This window comes from Bactrocera oleae, chromosome 4, assembly GCF_042242935.1.
Source record: "Bactrocera oleae isolate idBacOlea1 chromosome 4, idBacOlea1, whole genome shotgun sequence".
In the NCBI taxonomy this organism is placed as follows: Eukaryota; Metazoa; Arthropoda; class Insecta; order Diptera; family Tephritidae; genus Bactrocera; species Bactrocera oleae.
The window spans coordinates 18584846-18606866 of record NC_091538.1 but is presented as its reverse complement, the minus strand read 5'-3'; the positions used below and the strand labels follow the sequence as shown (position 1 = coordinate 18606866).

Here is a 22021-nt window from a genome sequence, read left to right as displayed (position 1 = left end):
ATGTGGTATTTAATACAAAAAATGTTAGATTTGATTAGTTCTGAAATTTTTCTTCATCTGGCAACAATATCTACAAAGCCAAAACTAAATTTCCAAATTATATAAATTTTTTTCAATAACATTAATTTTTTTGTCGACTGCTTTGGTCATAATTTTACATGTCTGTAACCTTTTTTTGAATGTCTGTAACCACACCTTGGTCTATAACTCAGTGTCTGTTAAAAATCGCTTTTACCGAAAACCCTTAACCTTTTTATTGAAAGTATTCATCGGAATGGTAAAAACTTTGTGGAAATGCAACAAATCTTTCATCAAATTTGCACAGTTAGGGAATGGGGAAATTAAAAAATAATTGGTGGCAAAACCCTTAATTAATCAGTATCAATAATACACTTTATTAATCTAAAAGTAATTTCAAAAAATGAGTATTGCATAAGAGTAAAAATATTAAAAAGTGGAAATTTAAAAAAAAAAAAATATGTTTACAAAAAAAAACTTAAGTAAGTATTTTTTTCTTTCTTTTTCTTAACTTTTGTTTCTGTTTTTCTTTTTTTTTTCTGTGACTTTTGTTGTATATTAAAGTTATATACAAATCCCACCAAATTTTATTTAAATTTTTCCATTCTTATCTACCGCCATTAGCGTCATATTGCATGAGAACAATCAGTTGCAATATGTGCGCTTGCTACTTGCAACAGACGCGGGAAACATTTGCCCTTCTTGCTGCTGCCAAAAACGCATCTAACCTCAAATTCAGTGCAGCCGAAATGAACAAAAACATTTTTTTGGCATACTCGCTTCACTGAAGTACCTCCATATGTTGTTAGTATTATTGTTGTTGCACTTGTAGCATGTCTACTGTTCAACCATATTTGTGTTTTGGCTGGTTGTCATGTTACAAGCAGCGGCAAAAGGAAAAAAGCACACAATATGTGAAGCAGGTCGAAAGAAAAATCGAAATCAAATGCAAATAACAACAAAAACAATAACAACAAAGCTAACAAAAAGGCAGCCAATAGTAAAATCAATGTGAAGCAAATAAGGCAGTAGCGAAAGATATGCGAAGATTGCTTAGGAAAAAATGCGCGCATGTGCGAATGTATTTGTAAATGCGTATTAGTGTATGTGTCTATATGCACGGTTGGCGCAATGATGCATGCAAGTTGAACTAGCTCGCTTGAATGCTGCGCAAAGGTCAGATTTTCGTATGAGTTTCGGTGCACTTGCAACACATGTACCGACAAATGTGTGTGTTTGCAACAATGTCTTGCCAGAAGCGTACAAGTTCATATTTATGCATACCCGCGAATTTCTGCACATTTTTCTTTTAGTTTCTGCTTTCAATGATAACCATTTGCTCTTTTTTGCCAGTGGTTGCATGCCGCAACGGCGCACTCTTGCCATTATTTCAACTTATATTTATTTCGATGTAATTTTTGCGCTTTATTTAATTTTTATTTCCCTTTCAAATGATGTCAAAATATTACCAATATTTATTTGGTTGCATGCCACATTCGCTGACATTGCATGCTGGCACGCCAAACTCAAATGTCGCCCAATCACAATCAACCTGGCAATAATTTAATTAAATGACAAATAAAAACACGAATTTGCATATATCAAAAGTGGCGCGGCATATGCAAAGTAGCAAGAAGATCGACAAAAAAATTTAATAAATTTGCAAAATTTCAGCTGTTGATACGTTACAATAACATTGGCAATAAATGTTGCATATGCATGTTGCACATGGAGCGCTGCATATATTTCCGTGCTGCACATAGTTTTCGCGCACGCAAAAGTGTATGTTTCTTAGTGACTGTTGGCAATTTAATATAGAACTTCAGAAAGGAGATTTCCTTTTGATTTTTATATTTATCTAGCAGTGCTTAAGTGTTTAATTTAAAACGATGCAAATTTTTAATATAAACTGAAAAATTATAAAATGGTACATACAAATTTAAAAGCAATAAAATAAAAATATATTTTGTATATGTAAAAAAATTAAAAATGTTCTCATATATATTTACAATTGTCAAAAAATATTTAGGATAAAATTTTTATATGTAAAAAAATGTTTAAAATTTATTTATTATATTTCCAAAAATAAAAAAAAAATTGTACGTTATAATAATAAAAAAATATTTTTATATCTAAACCAAACTAGAAATACTGTCATATATTTAAAATTATTAAAGTTATTTTTTATTTTATTTATCAAAATGGGTTATAAAAATAACAAAAAGGAAATTTTGTATGTAAACAAAAATGAAATATACAAATTTAAACTTATTAAAAATATTTTTTATTTATAATTTGCATATGATAATTTTTTTGTATTGGAAAAATAAAACCATTTTTTTTATTACTTTTCCATTAATATTTTTTTTAATTTACTCATAACAATTAATTTTTTAATCAAACTGCACATAAACTGCAGTTTTTACAATTTTTGCAAAGAAAACTGTTTAATATTAAATAAAATTATTTTATTATTTAACAATAAATAAGTATATATAATTTTGTAGGGATAACTTTATGTTAAAAATAAATAAATAAATAATTTTTTGTATGAAATTTTTATTCCTATTGCAGATCTCTCACTTTACTTATTCCTCTCACGTCCTACGATTCCATCTAATATGCTAAATGGCCCTAACACATAACTGCACCGTTATTTCATTTGAAATCGTTAAAATCACAAAATGCATCAGATTTCATCTCTATTTTGCATACATTTTCCCAAACTACGAAGTTTCGCTCACTACTCATGATTAGAAGAGGTGACAACCACAGAATTTACATAGTTTTGATATGAAAATCGCTGGATTTTGACATGTCAGTTAGAGTGTATAATTTTGCATAGACTAGCTAAAAATTTGGTGGAGGTTACAAGTAAATGTAATTCATGAATAACTGATTGCCTGGAAAATATATGCGCATGTGCGAATTCGAGCACACCCAGATCATTTGAATAAAAATTTAAAATATTTGGTCGTAAACTTTCAATTAAATTATTAAAATATCTAATGAGATACAAAATTTTGAAATTTCATGAGAAAGTAAAATAATTCAAAACGTATTTATTTTTCACTTTTTTTTGCATCTTAAATATTAAGTTAAAGTAAATTTATTATTGAAACTAAAAATGTTTATCTCTTTCAAATTACATTAGTATTCTTAAAAAAACTGTGTTGACTTCAAAATTACATTTTTATGTTCTTAAAAGATATGATGCCAGTACCAACCTTCTATGGTAAAGAATAATTCTTAAAAATACATTTGAAAATTTGGAAACATCGATTTTCAAAAAATTTTTATTTATTCAAATATTAAATTAAATTATAAATATGTATAAGAAATATATTTTCAAAATTCTTAACTCTTTATCAAACATTTAGTAATCACAAATAACTTTTAGCTCGCTAACTATTCAAAGTAACTCCTAAAAAAACAAAAACAGTAGTTTAGATTTTGTTTCCTTGCTCCAAAATATGTGTTCGCTTTTAATTGAATTCACGTCATCAATCTTAATTTTTACACATGAGTTCACAAAATTCGAGAATGATAGAAAACATGTGTACTGTTGATAGCATGTTAAAAACAATTTAAAGTTAATTTTTTTGTTTAATATTTTTGGCTCTGCGAATCCACTTCAGCAACATTGCCAACTCTGCAATCACTTGACTCAAAATTAAAATCGAATCTGTATTAATTCAAACATTAACAAAGAAGGAAGGCATGAAGTAAGCGTGCAATTGAAGATTTCGCTATCTATTTTTAAATATTATGCGGCAGGTGTGTTCGTACGTATATATGTTGGTATATATATCCGCTTGTATATCGCCTTAAATATTTGTGTTTCACATGTGCTTGTTCGCATAATTGTTGAACGCAAACTTGTAGACACCTGCTGAGCTTCAGTGCAACTCATGCTACCATAATCACTCGAAAAATAATTCAATCAAATTTTCGGCAAGAGTTTTTGAAGAAGACATTATAATTAATTAACACATTAAAACAAAAAAAAGTAATTTTTTTATCTTCAAGTTATGATTTTTGATATAAAATTATAGATTTTTCGTTTCGTTTCAAAAACTCTCTCAGACCATTGCTAACGTCACAAGTTGTGTAATTCAATAATCAATAAATTGACAGAAATCATCTACTTCGATCAATATTTCTTTGTATGAGCTCCTTCTAGTTATTTAGTAGATTGCGGGTAATCAAAAAAGTAAGCACTGATTTAGCAATTAGGTTTTTTTTTTTTGCTAAATGACATTATATTAAAACTTTTTAACTAAAAGTGTTGTACCATATCCGACTCTCCCTATCGAACTATGATATGCCGTATACCAAGTGAGGTAGGCAAACCGTTTAGCTCTAGCATGCTCCGCATATACTCCGGACCTTCAAAGCCGAAGTGCGAAATCGCAGCGGGCTTAATATTCTAATTGACTTAAAAAAGTTGGTGGGACTATATGATCATAATTATATACTCGCAAAGTTAAGCGGCAACCAATGCTTTTAATTAAGGTTTTTTTGGGAAAAAGATTGAAGATATAGACGAGAAAAAGAACGCTTGAGCAAAATGACGCTTCTTGTCCTACATGAGTCTGAAAACTATCCATCAAAGTAAATAGAAGTATTTCGAATGTTTATAGCAAATAGAATAACATGGGTATTTGAGTTTTAAAAAAAGTAAAACTAGGAAGCTTCTAATTTTCTTAATTTTTATATAAGTGCATATCTTATCATTATTAGTAAAATATTTAGGACTAAGTGCAGCATGTACTGTAGCTTTCCAAACAAATCGATATAATATATTGAAATTTTTTTTCTACTCAGAAATTCGATTACTACGGAATAAATAAAAGAATATGACAAAAGTTTAGATCAAAGCCTAAAGTTCTGTTAAAAACTAGTAAAAAAGTAATGTACGACATACCAATAAATATAAGGGAAACAATTTTAATGGCATTAGAATTTGAAAAGTTATCGTTTTAAAATTACATCGACTTTTGTTTCTTAATGAAACTAGGATCCGATTCTGTTGTAAGTATTATTATGGACTTTTTTATTATTTATTTTTTTATTGCAATTTATTTCGGTGAATTCGGTATTTCAGTTTCTTCTCTATTAATCAAAAAGTATATATTAATAAATCACTTTATATCGCATTACACTTTAAAAGTGAAATGAGTGATTATTTTTCAACTGAGTTAATTGAATTGTAAATGTGGCTTATCATTAATAATATTAAATATTTTTTCAACTATTTTGATATGTGTGTGTAATTATAAGCGTTTAGTTTTTTCCAATTCTTCATGGTGTCGACTTTAAGTGAATTCGCACGTTACTTGTGGCTTGTTGTTTTGTATACATACATATATACAAGTACTACATAAGTAAATATATGAATACATATATGGGGTGCTGACTAATGCTACACTGATTGAAAATGAAATAATGAGTTATTCATTGCAGATCAGTGGGTTAAGAGGTGTTGGTCAGCTTTGCAACAGCTGAGTGTGGCACTTAATTGAAATTGTTATGGTTTAATGAAATTTTTTATACTTCATGCATTTGCATGAATGCCATTTCAATATTTCAAGGTGAGTGAAAGGATGGTCTGCATTTGAATGGATGAGCAGTTAATAGTATGAAGGGTAGAGCAATAGTATTTAGTTATAATAAAAATCAATAGAAAATTATTACAAATAAAAAAATAAAAAATCGTTTAAGGGCAATTCATTTAGAAGCTTTGAAGATTACTGAATGAAAACAGTTGGTTGAAACAAACAATTTTAGTTCATCGTGCAATCAAATTACTCGGAGACTTTTATAAACGTAAAAATGACATAAAACAAAAATTATAAATAAGCATATTAACTTAATATATTTATGCAACAGTCACTAAGCAATTCCCTAAAGACAGAATTATATCACCTGCCAGACTTGTGATGTGATCACAGCTCATATAAGCACTCAGTAGCTCATAACTCACACGATTTTACACGTGAGTGGCCCATAATTCGACTGTGCCACAATTTCATGGCAATTACCGTTAATCTTTAAGTAAATATACAACATTAAAAGGCATTAACATAAACTTTCAAAATGCTAATACATCTAATAGTTCGCAATAGACTTCCCTTCCCCACTTCAATGAGACCGTTAAACGTGAAACTTTATATGGATTTGTATGTATACATGTATATAGGTAAGTACGTATGTGTGTATGAGACACAACACAGGTTCATTAAAAGATACTTTTGGATGTTAGGAAAGAAATCACATAACTGCATATTTACTGTTACCTGTATATATTATATATATGTATAATTTCATATGAGCATATGCATATATACAAATTGAATATATCAAACACGAGTATAGCAAGTTAATAGCAAATTAATTGAGTACAAATTGCCTGATCACAAATCGTCTTCTACAATGGCACAGTGTTACATGTGCAAAAAATAAAATAAATGCAAAAGCTAGCTGAAAATTGTTCGGCGAACTGCGGGAAAATGAAAATTCAAGGCTTTAAAATCTAGTTCAACAAATATGATGTAGTAGTTTTAAATTTGCCCAAAAATGATTTTAAAAAAAAAACAACTAAAAAAATTCAAATTTTTCAATATTTGTTTAAAAGAGATACCGTTTATTTGAAATAACAATTTAAAAACGCTCAAAATATAGATACGTAAAGATTTTCTGATAGCCTCTGGTACTTTATTAAAAAAAATTCAGTAAAAATAATTGAAATTTCTAAAAATTTAATTTTTTTCCGAATTTTTCTGTGAATTTTTATGACTTAAAGGGCGACGCCTCAAGACTTGGGTCAATTCTCCTTATTACCTAGTTAGCCCCTTCTCTTCAATTATCTCTCCATACGTACATAGAAACTTTGCTTTCATGTTTCTTTGAGCACTTAACAAATATTTATTTTGTTCAAATCAATTTATTTCAAGACAAAGCCAAAGATCACTGCAGAAATAAGACTGTGTGAAGTATCGAAAGCTTGAGGTACTGCTAGCCATTACAGTTGAACGGCAAATGTTTGTGACTTGCAACATAACGGCGCTTGATAGTTGCTGTAATAGTAAAACAACAACAACTTTTTTGATTCGTTAAAACACACATGCACTTTACCTAAGTACTCCTTGGCAGAATAAAGTATTTTTAATTTGTTTTTTTACCAAATTTTCCTTATGTTATTGTTATTTTTATATTAGTTTACACTTTTCTTTTTCATTTTCCATCATTTGTAAGTCAATTTACCTTTTAATCTTCGACTAAGTCGCTGTTGCCAGAAAAAATAGCTCGTGCAGACAATTAGAAAATCAGAGAGCATGCGAGGGGTGGAAGGTATATAGTAACAACTTTCAGTATCAAGGCAACAGCTTAACAAATAAGACTTCGTTTTTTTTAATATGAAAAATAAGAAAGAAAAGAAAAAGAAATTGCTTCAAGTAAATGTTAGGCATTATTTTTTTTTTTCTTTTTCAAAATGTTTTCTATAAGTTTAATATATAACATATATACGTAAATTTAAAAGAAAATTAATTTTCGTTTTACGCATTTTTTTTTTTTTTTTTGTCAAAGACACTAATACATATATCACCAATACTTGTTATATTGTTACTATTTTCCCTGAAAAAACTAATTGCACATTGTTGTGCGATTGATTTGTGTTAAATTGATAAAGTATCAATTTGCTGTTGAGATTTGCTAACAAGCTTGTTGAAATCTATTAACCATTTTGTGTGTTTTCGCAGTCAAATTGGTTGGAACTATTTTTTCTTTTTGCTGTAATTTAACCACTAAAAAAATTAAGTGCACGATTTCAAAAAATTAATTGAATTGCAATAAAAGAAAATACACAAGAAATAATTTTTTTTTTGTTTTAAAATTTTTTTCCAAAATAAATAGTACAATAATCAAAACTTAAATTAATTAAAATTTGTTTATTAAACCTTTGAATGCTCGAGTTTTTCACCCAATGAAATTACAAAAAAAATAAAGATTGTTTTTTTTAATTATATAGTATATAAAAATGAGGTCTCCCAGATATATGACATGATGCATCAGTACACATATCGCTACCGCTTAGAAAATGTTGAGCAATAAAGCTCAATTTTCTTTTTGAGCACGAATTATTTCATTTACTGTTTAACCAACCTACTTTTATATTTTCGTCGTTAGTTTATTCACATTCAGCCTAAATATAGGCAAAATTCAATTAAAATTTTTTATTTGAAACGCAGCTTGAATTACTATTAGGAAAACACACCATGGAATGTGGTATTCATTTTCAGCCCAAATGTAAGCAACGTTTAAATGATATTGAGACACACCACACAGCATGGGGAAAATTTATAAAATATTGGTGAATATTTCTTGACGAAATTGTTGTTAAGGTCGTTTTCTCTCTAGTGGATAATTTAATAATATATAATAAAAACTTAAATATACTCTAACTTAATGTCTATTAGTAACACTTCAGTTTTTTAATTTCCTAAGTTTTCAATTAACCAAAAATTAAAGTTCAATAAGTCGTTTAATTTCCACTTATAATTGTTTTCCGCAAACCAATATTTGTATGGTTGACTGCAAATGCCAAACACGCCACGCAAAACGCCAACGAATTCAAGTGCGCATGCGCACAAACACACTCATGCAAATAGACATACGCGGATGAGCACACTTAAGTGCCATGCAACAGCCTGCGCGCCACCGCACAGTCAACTCAAATGGTTAAGCCAAATCGACTGAGCAAAGACAGCTAAACGCGCCCACTTAAACCGGCGCAACAACAACGAGGCGGCATTTCGCGGACTTGCCACTAAGCCAACACATAGCAAACAGAAAACACGCTAAGCGCATGTGAGCGCCCAAACAAAGCCATGTTTAGTGGCAATAAAGTAATAGCATTTGTTGTTATTGTGATTATTATTGAAGTGTATTGATTTTACCGTTGTTATTGTTGTAGTATGCTGAAATGTTAATTATTGTGGCTTTTTATGGTAACCGAAGACAGTTAATAACAAGCGTTGTTTGTTGTAAGTAAGTTTTGTTGTTGTTTTGGGTTTTTCTTCTTCCTCTGCTGGCTGTACACGTTGTTCTATTAGAATTTGTGGAATTTTATGTAGCTAGACACAGTTGTTGTCTTACAAATTGGCTATGTTGCGTACCGGACATGAATACTCAAGTTGCCGCAAGTGTTGTAAACAATGTGGTGATAGTGTTGTAGTTGTAATATTTTGTTCAATTACATGTTCTACACATGGTAAAATATATATTTTGGTTTGTTTTTGTGCCTTTTAGAAGCGTTTTTAGAAAAAATGTACTTTGAACGTCATTTTTTGCCTTAATACCCTTTTTTGTTGGTTTTAAGTTTCTTATTGCGTCGCTGAAGCACACACCAGCATTTGCCTCACTTGCCAGTAATTGAGTGGCATGTTTCCGCTGCGTTAAGTACCTGTCATATTACCAACTAAATTTCGGCGCAAAAGTGGAGCAAGTTCGTTGCTTAAGTCTATCGTTTGCCTTGCGGGGCGCTTGAAGTGGTTGCTTTTGTGGCCTCTAACCCTACAATTAAGCGTGTGTTGCACATAAAAAATATGTTTCTGAGCTAACAGTACATGTAACTAACTGTTTAGCATGAAAATATGTTTAAATGGCGTCGACGAAGGTATCAAAAATGTAATTTTTCTTTTTTTCCGCATTTTTTTTTATTTTTTACTTATTATTTTCGAAATTTATACATGCATTAGCAACTGTTGGGAATTTTTCGCGTTTATCACTGCATATTGTTGCAAATATTTCTAACTCTACCACTCAAATTTGCAGCATGCTGCCACTGCAACGCCCACTCACTTCAGCTGCTATGTTGTCCGCGTACAAATAATAACAAATGAGCAGGAAGAGGGCGGCCGCAAAATTTGATGGCCACTCTCGGCCAGACAAAGTCTGCTTTGTTGTTGAAGAATTACCGCTAAAACAATAATAATAAATATGAAATAGGCGCTCATAAAGTCATATAAAAGACTCGCTGCGGCTGGCTACCTGTGCACGAGCAATCATTTTCGCAAAATTGCCTCTTGACTGCACATCAGCATACAAAGGAGAAAAAGATGCAAGCAGCAGCGATAAAAAAATTATGTAGCTAAATTATTGTGGGCTGGCACTAAAAGCGCACTACCGTTGCGAACGAGACGCACACCCGTGCGCAAAACCACATACACAAACATACAAGCATACATGTATAAGCATAAAAACGAGCATATATTGGCTGGTTAGCTGCTTTTATGCGTTGCTGTTGTACTGGTTGTTGTTGTTGCAAATGCTTTCAAATGGCCATGCGCTCAACACATCAATCATTTATGCAATTATTCATTGATGAAAACAAAAGATCGCTTTGTATTGATTTGCCTTGTGGTGTGCAAAGCAACGGTAGCTATTTTATGGCATAAAGGTGGAGATTTGCACAAAAATATTGGCGGCTTTGTGAGTTGTTGTGCTAATTAAATCTTCCAAAGTGCTATGGTATGAGAAATGGAGAAGTTATCATTTAAGATTTAAATATTATTTAATGAAGTATGCATTTAAGAAGAGTATTTTTAATTGAAATGGAGAAAAAAAATATAAAGTTATAATACAATAATATGTATAATTGAACTATAAACAAATTTGTAAGAAACATATATAATAAACACTAAAATCAATGAACTATTTATTTTTTAATATTGTTATTTTTTACAACAAAAAAACCTTAATAATAACAAAAACTTACTTTAAAAACTCTTAATATTAAAAGAAATTAACAATATTTCTAATCTTGCTAGGTAAAAAATACACACTTATACATTTTTTTATTTTTTCATGCAATTAAATGCATATTTCATGTTAAAAAAGTATTTTATTTTTAAAACTTTGAAATAAACCTTTTTATTTTATTTTACCCTATTTTATTTTTTATTTAAATTTATTTAAATTTATCTTATATTATTTTGTTTTTTATCGACCATATACATCTTTTATATAAAACTCTTAAGAATTTTATTATTTGCATACATTTTGGATAAAAATAATTCGTTTTAAATTTAAATCAAATAAAAAACAAGAAAAAACGTTGACTTGGGTTGCATCGAAGCTACAATACCCTTCACAAACACAAAGGTTTCTTACAAGAACTGGATTCCGATCTAATTTCGTGAAGATACCTCGTCAAAAAAAAGTTTCCCATACAAGCACTTGATTCTGATTATTCAGTTTGTATGGCAGCTATATGCTGCAAACAGATGGACAGACAAATAGACGGACAGACAGACGGACATGGGTAAATCAACTCAGCTCATCATGCTGATCAGTTTCGTATATATTTTATAGGGTCTGCTTCATTAAAATATTTAATATTAACACGGTTGATAAAAATTATTAAATAAATATTGCAGTTTAAAAAAAGTTTCAATTGTGAAATTTCTAATGTTCATTGACAGAATATCATCAGACACAGGGTAAGCAACTTTTCCCAATTTAAAGCGTTATATTTTATATTATTTATATTTACATTTTATACTTCTGTTTACACTCCTTTTACCGCCTCTTTAAGGTTTCATAAATATATATTTTTACGCTGATTTTTTATTATGTACTCTTAAAGGTTGCACAAATTTATATGTAACCTTAATTTTTTTTTGCAACTAAAAATTTAAATCAAAAATGTATTAAATACTTGTAATATAAATATATAATACGAAGATATGATGATACTTGTATATAATTTAATGGATAAAAAATAGTTTTCTACACTTATATAAATAAATACAACTTTTTTAGTATTTCTACATTTCTGTACCTGGTAAAAAAGTAGATTAAATATATTTTGATTCCAAAAAGTTTGTTATTAGAGAATTTTTTTTCAATTACTTGTATTTATGTTTTTTTTTTATAATTTTACATTTTTGTTCATTAAATTTAATCAAAATTTTAAATTTTTAAAAAAATTACATTTTTCCTTTCCACTAGCTGATTTTTATACCCAGAACAAGGTATATTAAGTTTGCCACGAAGTTTGTAACACCCAGAAGAAAACATCCGAGACTCTATAAAATATATACATAAATAATCAGCATGATGAGCTGAGTTGAGTTAGCCATGTCCGTCTGTCTGTCCGTCTACCCGTCCGTCTGTATATACGCGATCTAGTCCCTCAGTTTTTAAGTTATCGATCTGAAATTTTGCACCTGATCTTTTCTCACTCAGAAGCTGCTGGAACGGCCATACAAACTGAACAATCGGAATCAAGCACTTGTATACGAAACTTTTTATTTGACGAGATATCTTCACAAAGTTTGGCGTGCGTTGTTGTCTAAGGCAATAATGCAATCTCCGAAGAAATTGTTCAGATCAGATCACTATATCATATAGCTGCCTTACAAATTGAACGATCGAAATAAAGTTCTGTGAAGGGTATTATAAAATAGCTTAGTTGCAACCGAAGTTAACATTTCTTCTTGTTTATATTAACGTAAATCTGTATTTTGTCGTTACTTCCGGTTTTATAAACAAAATAGTGGAAAGTGTTTTTGATTAAAATTTCTAATTAATAATAATATTTTTTTAATCACTTTTTAATTTTTATTTTTATTACTGTTTGTAACACCTATTTCATTTATAACACATTTCATATATTTATTTTTCCCTTTCATAATAAAAAGAGATATTATTAATTTGGTTTTTTAAATTCTGAAATTCAAATTCTTGCATATTTAAGTCATATAAAGCCGACAAATGTGGTTGGGGAGGCGTATACGTAATTAATTGATTGATTTCTGGCAAATGACTGGTGTTCAATGCAAAAATAGCAAATATTATATAACATTTTAATATTTAGATTAACATAACTGAATTATAAGCATCTGACGAGAGTTTCTTTAATTGACATTTGTATTTTAAATATATAAGAACAAAAATATTTATGTCTTACTATCTGTTTCAAATTATTTCGATTTGACTATAAATTGATCTCTAGCTCTCGAATTACTTTTGGAGACTTCTTAAATCTTAATTAAATATTCCGCTCACGTGGGTATTTTTCATGACAATGCCAAATGCAGCTAAAATGCAGTTTACTCGTCAACACTTTTACTACATCTTTAATTTGACATGGCAAAGGTCAAACCAAACCACTAAAGCGCCGAAAACTAAATTAAGTCATCAGAGTAGGCTACAAAATTCACAAAAAAGTGCTCGAAGCGAAAAATAAATCAAACCTAATAATCAAAATGTGAATTAAATTATAATGTCATACTCACAAGTGCACCAATCAACGAAAACCAAACTAAAACTGACATTTACCGCCGGCTTTTCACACAAGCAAACCAACAATTTGATCGGTATTTGTAGATCTACATATCTGCATACACTTTTTTTTATTGTTGTAACGACAAGTTAGCTTTTAGCACATTGATTTGTGCTTAATTGAAATCAAAGCACCAGAATTGTTTATCATACACGCACACACCCATACATACAAACACATATGTATTCCTAAAAAATATAAAACTTGACCCGCGAAGCTGGGTGAACCACATGTGGCAGTGCATGTTGTGATCACCAGCTCCGCAAACGCACCTAAAAATGTGCTAAACAGCAGACAAAGTAAACAACAACAACATAAATAAGACGAAGAACGGCTGAGATGTGCAAAGCTCTGTATGTACTTACTTATATGGGCAGCAAGTAAAATCTTGAGCTGCAACAACAACAACACATGTTGTTACTAAGGCGCAACAAATGTTGCCACTCCACGCTGAAACTCTCCAGCGTTGCAACTGGCGATGTGTGGTTAAAACAATTTATTTGACATTTTTGTAAGATTTATGAGATGCAGATTTTCGCATAGAAAATAAGTATATTAAAAATGCCAAGAATTGCAGTGTGCGATTACTTATATTAGACAGTTAATGAAGCAGTTAAATGGCAACAACATATGTCGTTCTTCTGCATTTTCATATGTGTATCTGTGTGTGTGTGTGTATGTGAGCATTCTTATAAGTTAGTCACTTTAATTAAGTTAATTGCTTTATCTGCGACACAACAACAATCAGCTGTTACGTTCACATTAAACGGCACTTTGGCAGCTGCCAGACAGCCGGCATTGTTGACTACTCGCATTGTGATGCTTTGTGTTCTTTTTTTCTTCTTAGCAACTTGTCAACCGTTCCGTGGCTAGGTGAGTAGGTAAAGACCGCCTGCTGCGATTGTAAACTGCTCCGCTGCGAAGTTATCGCGCTTTTAAAATTGCTGGCAAATAAAGAATTTAGAAAAAAATTAAATTTATTGCTTTTTAACATAATGCAAAATTTAGAGTCAATAATAATAATAATGATAGTGCGAATAGTAAGCGATGTAGCAATATTTAAATTTCTTAATATTCATTTGGAAAATATGAGAAGTAAATGAAGACAATATGCCGTTTTTAGCGATAATTGTGATCATATAAAATTCTATAAATACAATCACTTATACAAAAAAGTTCTAAAAGTTTTAAATAAAAAATAATTAAAAATATTTACTATCCATTTATTACAAAAATTTACAAGCTTTTAAAGTAGGTGTTTGAGTAATAGGCTGCCATTTTTAAATAAGGCAATTGGCTTTGTCAAGCCAATAAAAATATAACTTTGAAATTTACAGGCGTTTTTTCAATCTGCACAAAGTTGAATGGTGTGCAGACTGCAAATTTTATAGATCCATAAATACTTATGAGACATAAATGCAATAAAAACTATAAAGTTTAATAACTATGTCTCATTATGGTCATACTTATTAATTAAATTTTCAATATGTCCCAATACGAAACAGTTAAGAATCGTTTTTAAATATATTGCTAATATAGATAAATAGTACGGAGTAGGTTGCGTGTTGAAGAGAAAGCTCCTGTGGAAGTTTGAGTTCAAATTGCGGTCATCCAAAAATTGTTTCAGAGCGTAAAAGCATCTTGTAAAAATAATAATAAATTAATCTTTGCATAAAGTGTCTCCAAATAATTACTATGTTCACTTGATTATTTTTAGGTTTTTTAAATGATTTTAATTATTCAATTACCAAATCTATAATAAATGGAATTGAATTAGCCGACAAGTACTTAGAGCTGCTAAATATAGATTACGATTAGTAACCACGACCATAGTATATACATACATACATACAGTAATGTTAATAGTTCATTATTTTAATTGCTATTCATTACAACTAAAAGTAATCAGGTTCAACTAACAATTCATTCTATTAGTTCGTCTTTATTTGAACTAAAATAATCTAGAAGTAGTCTTGATTTTTCTATTAACAGAAATAAAAAATTATAATTTCATAATTACTCAATTACCTTTCGATTATCGAGCCTATAATGAAAGGAAATAAGTCAGCCAACAAATACTAATTAGAGCTGTTAAATTTATATTATGATTTGTAATCCAAACGATTACTTGATTAACAGTAATCATAATGACTATTATTAGCAATAGCAAAACAATTAGTAATTATTAAATTACTTTTTCGATAACTAGGCCTAAAAATAATAAAAAGGAATTAATCAGTACTGATAAGTTTATAGTATGATTAGTTATCCAAACAATTGCTATGTTGCCGTAATAAATAATTAGTAATTCATTTTTTCAATAAAAAAAAGTAATAAAAACATTTAATACATATTCGATTACTTTTTTGATTACTTCGCCTCCACGGAGTGCAAATAAGTTAGTTTAGAAATTTATAGAAATCTGAGCTTTTAAACATAGATAAAGATTATTAATCCGAGCAAATATTCATTACAATAATTATAATAATTAGTAAAAATAGTTAAAAACATTCCTAATTTTTTTTTTCAATAGCAAATAAAATTTATATTAATTCAATTACTTTTTTTGCTTACTAAGCTTAAAAGTATAAGAAACGTTTAGGCAATGAAAAGTAAAAAAAAAAAAATTTTATTTACTAAATCTAAATTGAATGAAGATAAATGAGCCTTCAATTATTAATCTGAGCTTTTAAATTTAGACTATGATTAGAAATCTAAACGATTACTTGATTACAGTATTGATATTTATTAATTAAATTTGGTTTCAGAGTCGAAAAATTAATAATAAAATTTAATAAGGATTAATCTCAAAATATTTAATATTATTTTCCATCAAAAAAATTAATAAAAAACAACTTATGTAATTATACTTCAATTAACTTTTCCCTTATTAGCGCTGTCTTTGAAGAAATATTTGTTAATCTGTTCCAAAGAAAACGAGAACCATATATCTATGATATAACAATTATTTAACATTACTACAAATAACCGTTATGTGAACAACAATATTGTGCTCTTTACAATCCATTATGAGAGATGCATAAATAATATTAATAGCAAAACAACGACGTTTAATTCAAAGTTAAAAGACAATTCCAACACTTACAGTGATTTGCAGCTGCGCCAACTTTCGTTTGCACAAGCCAAGTATTTGCGCTGCGCTGAAAGCAGTCTCAGATCGCGCAGCTCAATGACAAAGGTATGACGTTGCGTATGATGAACTAAGGCACATGCGAGTAGAAACAATTAGCATACCGCGATGCGACTACAACAACACTTTCCAACAATCACAAGTACAACACAAGTGCTGTACGCGACAATTTGCATAATTAATATAAGAAATTCACACACATACACACAAATGTAAACACACAGTTGTTGTTGTGTGCAAGCAAGCAATTCGCCAGCGACATAGAGCTGTTTAAAATAGAAATATGAGCAGGAAGATCACACAATCAAACGAGACATGCAAACACATAACGAGTATTGAGAAATAAAGCTTATTTTAGCTTTTATGCGCTGCTGTTGTTGTTTATATCATTTTTATGTGTGTTTGCCGATATTTATTTATATGCATTTATGTCATAAAATGGTGATAATAACAACAATGTAATGTTGGTGCTTGCATTTTAATCGCAGCAAATCATGCGGCACGGTGACGAGCCGTTAATTATACAATAAAACTCATTAAGCAAATAGTTGGAGAAAATTACGACTAACAAATAGTAATAATTATTAAATAACACAAACATACAAACAACTGAAAGAGAAATATGCGAGGTTAGATGTGAGCTATTTGGGGAGGTTATACATACATTTTCAATAGAATTGAGGGTTTTGTAGTACCCTCTTATAAAGAATCAAAAGTAGTGCTAAATAATTTTGATCTTCCGAAACCCCGCGGTGACCATATTGGAACTGAACATTTCACAATTAAATCTTTAAATCGAAAATTTTTAAATTTCCCAAGAACGATTGATACAAAACCTTTCAAGCGAATGCCAATCAATCATTTTCTCTATTTTTATAGATGGCTGCAAAAATGTTCTATTTACTAAATTTTAAGTAAATACATTTTGAGCATTAATAACCATGCGCATTTAGCTTTTTCTGAGAAAATTGCTTCTCAATCAAGTTCAATCAAATTTGCCCGCAAAAGTTTTTCATCAAAGATATTTCTACTAAATTTTTTTTCACAAATCAAAACCGATTATCTATATTTAATAAAGTTCTTACTAACTTGCCATCAAGCAATTACCTCAAGCAACACATTGAATCAATTTTTTCCCAGTTTTAATTTTAAATTATAATGCATGTCCACTTTAATGGCGAAACGCCGGAAAATCATTTTCTGCTGTGCTTCAATTATAAATCTTCCACCAAAAACATCATCAATCAAGCAATCAATCAAAACTTACTACAAAATATTAACTACCCAATGCTATTAGGCACTCATCAGCACCTACGCCAGCGCAACGAGCAGTCTAAAGTTAATGAACGGGCTTCCGTTACTTTTTTGCAAGCGTTTTTATACGCCTGATATCGTCAAGCATGCATCGCCAACACCTATAAATATATAGCGTATTTATGTAAAAACGCGTGCGCGCTTGACTTTGACTTTGGCCCACGACTGAGCGACGATTTTATCATACACGTACACAATAATATATTTATGTGTAAGACAATTAAGTATTTGCATTCAAGCATTCCTAGTTTTTGCGCGCTGTAAAAATTACGGGAAACATTTAAACGGTATTTGAAAAAACAGTAAAACAAAAAATTATCTTTGCAAAAAAGTCACGTTTAATTAAATTGCTGATGCGTTGAACGTCAGCGATCATTCCTGTTCATTGCTTGCCGCTGGCCAGTAGCTGTCCTTCAATCATAGATTTCCGTAATGGGTTAAAGAAAAAAGCCGCGCAGCTACTTTATTTTGCTTACGTTAATGCATTTTGCTGTTTTCAAAAATATTTGTTTATATTAATTTATCTCTTTATTGTTGTTGTTGTACACTTTGTGAAATTTAATACCACTTTTTTGCTTCGTACTAACAGCAGTGACATGTTGCATGCATAAATCAAAAGCAAAATCAGCCATTCAACGAGCAGCAGGTTAAGCTATCGACCGATCTGATGTGGCCGGCAAGTGGTAGCGATCGTTGCTAATCGCCTGCTGATTTTGTCGTACTACATTCCCGCTTGCCAATCACAATTGAAATGATGCGCAATGCTGATACTCATAATGAATAATGCAATTATAGTTAATATTATATATATGAGTATGATGACTTTTAAGAGTGATGAAGATCAGTAACGGGGTGATCGTGTAGATCATTATCGTGGTTGTTAGTATTGCTAGCATGTGGTTAACACTGATTGATGAGTTGGACATTGTGTCAATTTTGAAAATGTTTTTTATTTAGAAACAGTAAGATATTATGGAATAATAGTAGTAAAAATTTAAATAAAAGGCTCTAAAAGACTTCTGGGGGCTGACTAATAACATGTTATTTTTTTGTTGCGCATAAATTAATGGCAACTCTAACTGCATTCATCCACTTATTTTCAACCCTAGTAGTAGTAGTAGTATATTTTCCAAATAAAAATTAAATAATATGTAGTTTTTTTTATAATTTTTTAAGATCAACAGAACATAGAACTAATTAAAATTTTATTAACCAGATTTAAAAATGTTAACAAAAATTAAAAATGGCAAAGCAAATAGAACTAAATTAGGTGACCCGCAAATAAACAAAAAATTTGTGTGAGACTATAAGTAAATTTTCTGGCAACACTACTAAACAATTACAATACAATTTCTTAGTTTTTTGACTGTTTAATGTTTCGGACTATTTTTCAGACCATCCAATTTTTTAACCAACAGTACATTACCACACTTACATACACAATATGTACATATGTAAATGTAATAATTTTAAATGCAACTGCATTCATCATTTACTATTCTGTCTGTATATTCCATTATCAACTCACACAAACGCTGCTCTACTTAAACGTGTTGCCACATTGCTGCTGTTTAGTATTTACTATTTTGGCTCGACCTGTTGCCTTTGGTCTGCCATATATCAAACTATCGGCTGCGCCCTTTTATGAGTACAACACTCAGATTCTCAGGCACCACCACTCTGCCAGACATTCTAATTTTATTTCTCTTTAATTCCAATACTTTACTCCACAGAAAAAGAAATCCCAATTTATGGCGCTGCACCTGCACATGAAGAGCATGGAAATTGTCATTGTTGTTACTGTTGTTTTTGTTCCAAATAGTATTTGTAGTTCTTTGCCTCGTTCGTTTACAGGGAGGCGTTGAATGTCAAATGCGATGTTATCGCACACGTTTTGTTATTTTTCGGTTCGCCAATATTTCTGCGACTCAATATAATTTATTTATAATAAAAAATAAAGAAAGATCTTTACGTGCACTTATCGTTTGTTTATTTGCCAAAATTAAAATTGATTGTAAATTTTTTTGATTTATTTAACCTTTATTGGTGTGGTGTGGCAGCGCAACAAAGCAATTGTTGCAAGGGAATTTGCATAATTTTGATTTCTATATAATTTGGACATAATAATATATTTATTTATTAGTATATATGTTTCCATTTTTGTACTTTATTCTTTTATTTCTAATTAATTTTTAATATTATTTTTTTAGATTTTTAATTGCTTCCTTTTTATTGTTATTTTTCCCAACATTTATTTTTACTGCCCTCAGCAATCTTGGATGCAAATATTTTTTATCTACAAGTACAATTCTCTTCTCTGATTTGTTGTTTTTATTTTGATTTTGCAGAGCTCTACAATCGCCGTGATCGCCTGTGTTTGCGCGCAACTCGCTCCCGGCTCAAATATGTACCTGCCACCCAAGCCAAATGGCTACAACTACCCAGAGCCCAAGAATCCACTGGTAAGTAGGCTAATATGAATGGGCTGTTCACTCACCAACACACACACATACAGCGGCAAATAAATGAATACGTTTGCATTTTGTTGTGTTTCTTAGTGTTTTTATGGCTGGTACTACAAACGAATCGAATTTTTGCCCTTTCATTTGGATTTTGAAATGACTTTATGATGCAATCAGCATGAGAAAATGAAAGCCATTTTGTGGATTTTTGCTAGAGATACCCTTACGTATATAAAAAGTGCTCACCTTAATGAATTAAGCTAATAATTATTGGAGGAATAATATGAAAGTATAAGCTTTAACGGACCCAGCAATTATGCTAGCCATATTAGTGTGGATAGGTCTTAGTTTAATAAAAAAAAAACTAACAGCGTTCACTTTTCGATGAAGTTAGTAGCTTCATAGACTTCTTCAAGCCTCTCGTTACAGATCTTCTGGGCTAACGAGTGGTGATCAAATCAATGCAAATAGATATTATGGATAGTACTATAGGTACTCGATTACAAATGTGAACCTGATTGGATGAATCTCACAGACCATTTGCCTGAGGATCCATATTATTTCTTATGAATATCGAATATTATTTATCACCGGAATGATATTTAACGGACCTTCCGCCTAAGTAACTATCACATAGGCAAATACCGACTCAAGATCGTCTCAAATACAGACTGCTACATTAAACTTACAAATATTATTTTTCGCTAGCTATAGGTTTCATAGTCCTTTCGTTCGAGTATTTACTAAATAGGCAATTAAAGACTCAGGATCATTCCAGTGTCGTAGAAACAATGGTAAAGTTTCCATTTGAGGTATTAATTGTCGCTGACTCAGTAAGTGACAAACTAATAACCATGTTGCTAAGAATTGCAGAGCTTGAAAATATCTAGACTACCGAACCTCTACATAATCAGTATATTGGAAGATCTGTGCTGAAATATGGTTTTATTCTTAATTAGTTCTATCAATTTAAAACCAGCTCCCTATGACTGATGGATTTCATAAAAAGAATATACTAACACCAACAGGCGCCAACTGTTAGGAAAATTAAATTAATATTAGTGGCAAGCTGGGATCAATACAGACCCCACAAAAGAGTATTACGTACTTTCAACTATAAGTCACATCGCTGTGACTTCCATCACGACTTAACAGAACGCTAAGCACCGCCTGTCGACTTCTTCATGAATCACGATTCCATCCAGATCTGTCTAGGTAGATCGCTTGTTGCTATCGTCAAATCGAAAATTATGAAAGCACTCTTTTATTCGTGACATACGACTCGAGACATCAAACTAATGGAAGTGCCGAAAATTCTTAAGCTTTCTTATTGGTTGATGCTCATATATATATATACTCATGGTGGGGAAACAAACGAACGAGATTTGAATCTAAACGCACTAAAGAACTAGAAGAAATATAGAGATAATAGTATTTCGGAAATACCCACTAAATATTTGATAATTTTAGGTTGCCTGGCAAATCTCTCTTAGCTTGCTTGATAGAAAGGTGCAACTATCGAAGGAAATGTGTGAACCGAAACGTAAATCAATCGAAAGTTCGGTTGACGAAGCATGTTATATCGTATTATTCCAATGAAAACAAGACTAGAGTTACAATACAAAGCCTATTTACAGAACTTTCTAGGTTTACTCTACTTTTTAGTTGAACCAGATAACGAGATTGTCCAGACAACTGTGTAGTTATTAGGGACCACTCACCTCA

The 22021-nt window shown here is 30.5% G+C and overlaps 1 protein-coding gene across 1 annotated transcript in view; it reads left to right on the top strand.

Annotated features, from left to right (window-relative positions):
• Positions 1-22021, top strand: part of Cpr50Cb (Cuticular protein 50Cb) — a 42947-nt gene that overhangs the window by 15151 nt on the left and 5775 nt on the right. Inside the window, exon 2 of the mRNA XM_014233135.3 lies at positions 20183-20296. Coding sequence (XP_014088610.1) covers positions 20183-20296 — 114 coding nt within the window. The remainder of the gene's footprint in view (positions 1-20182; positions 20297-22021) is intronic.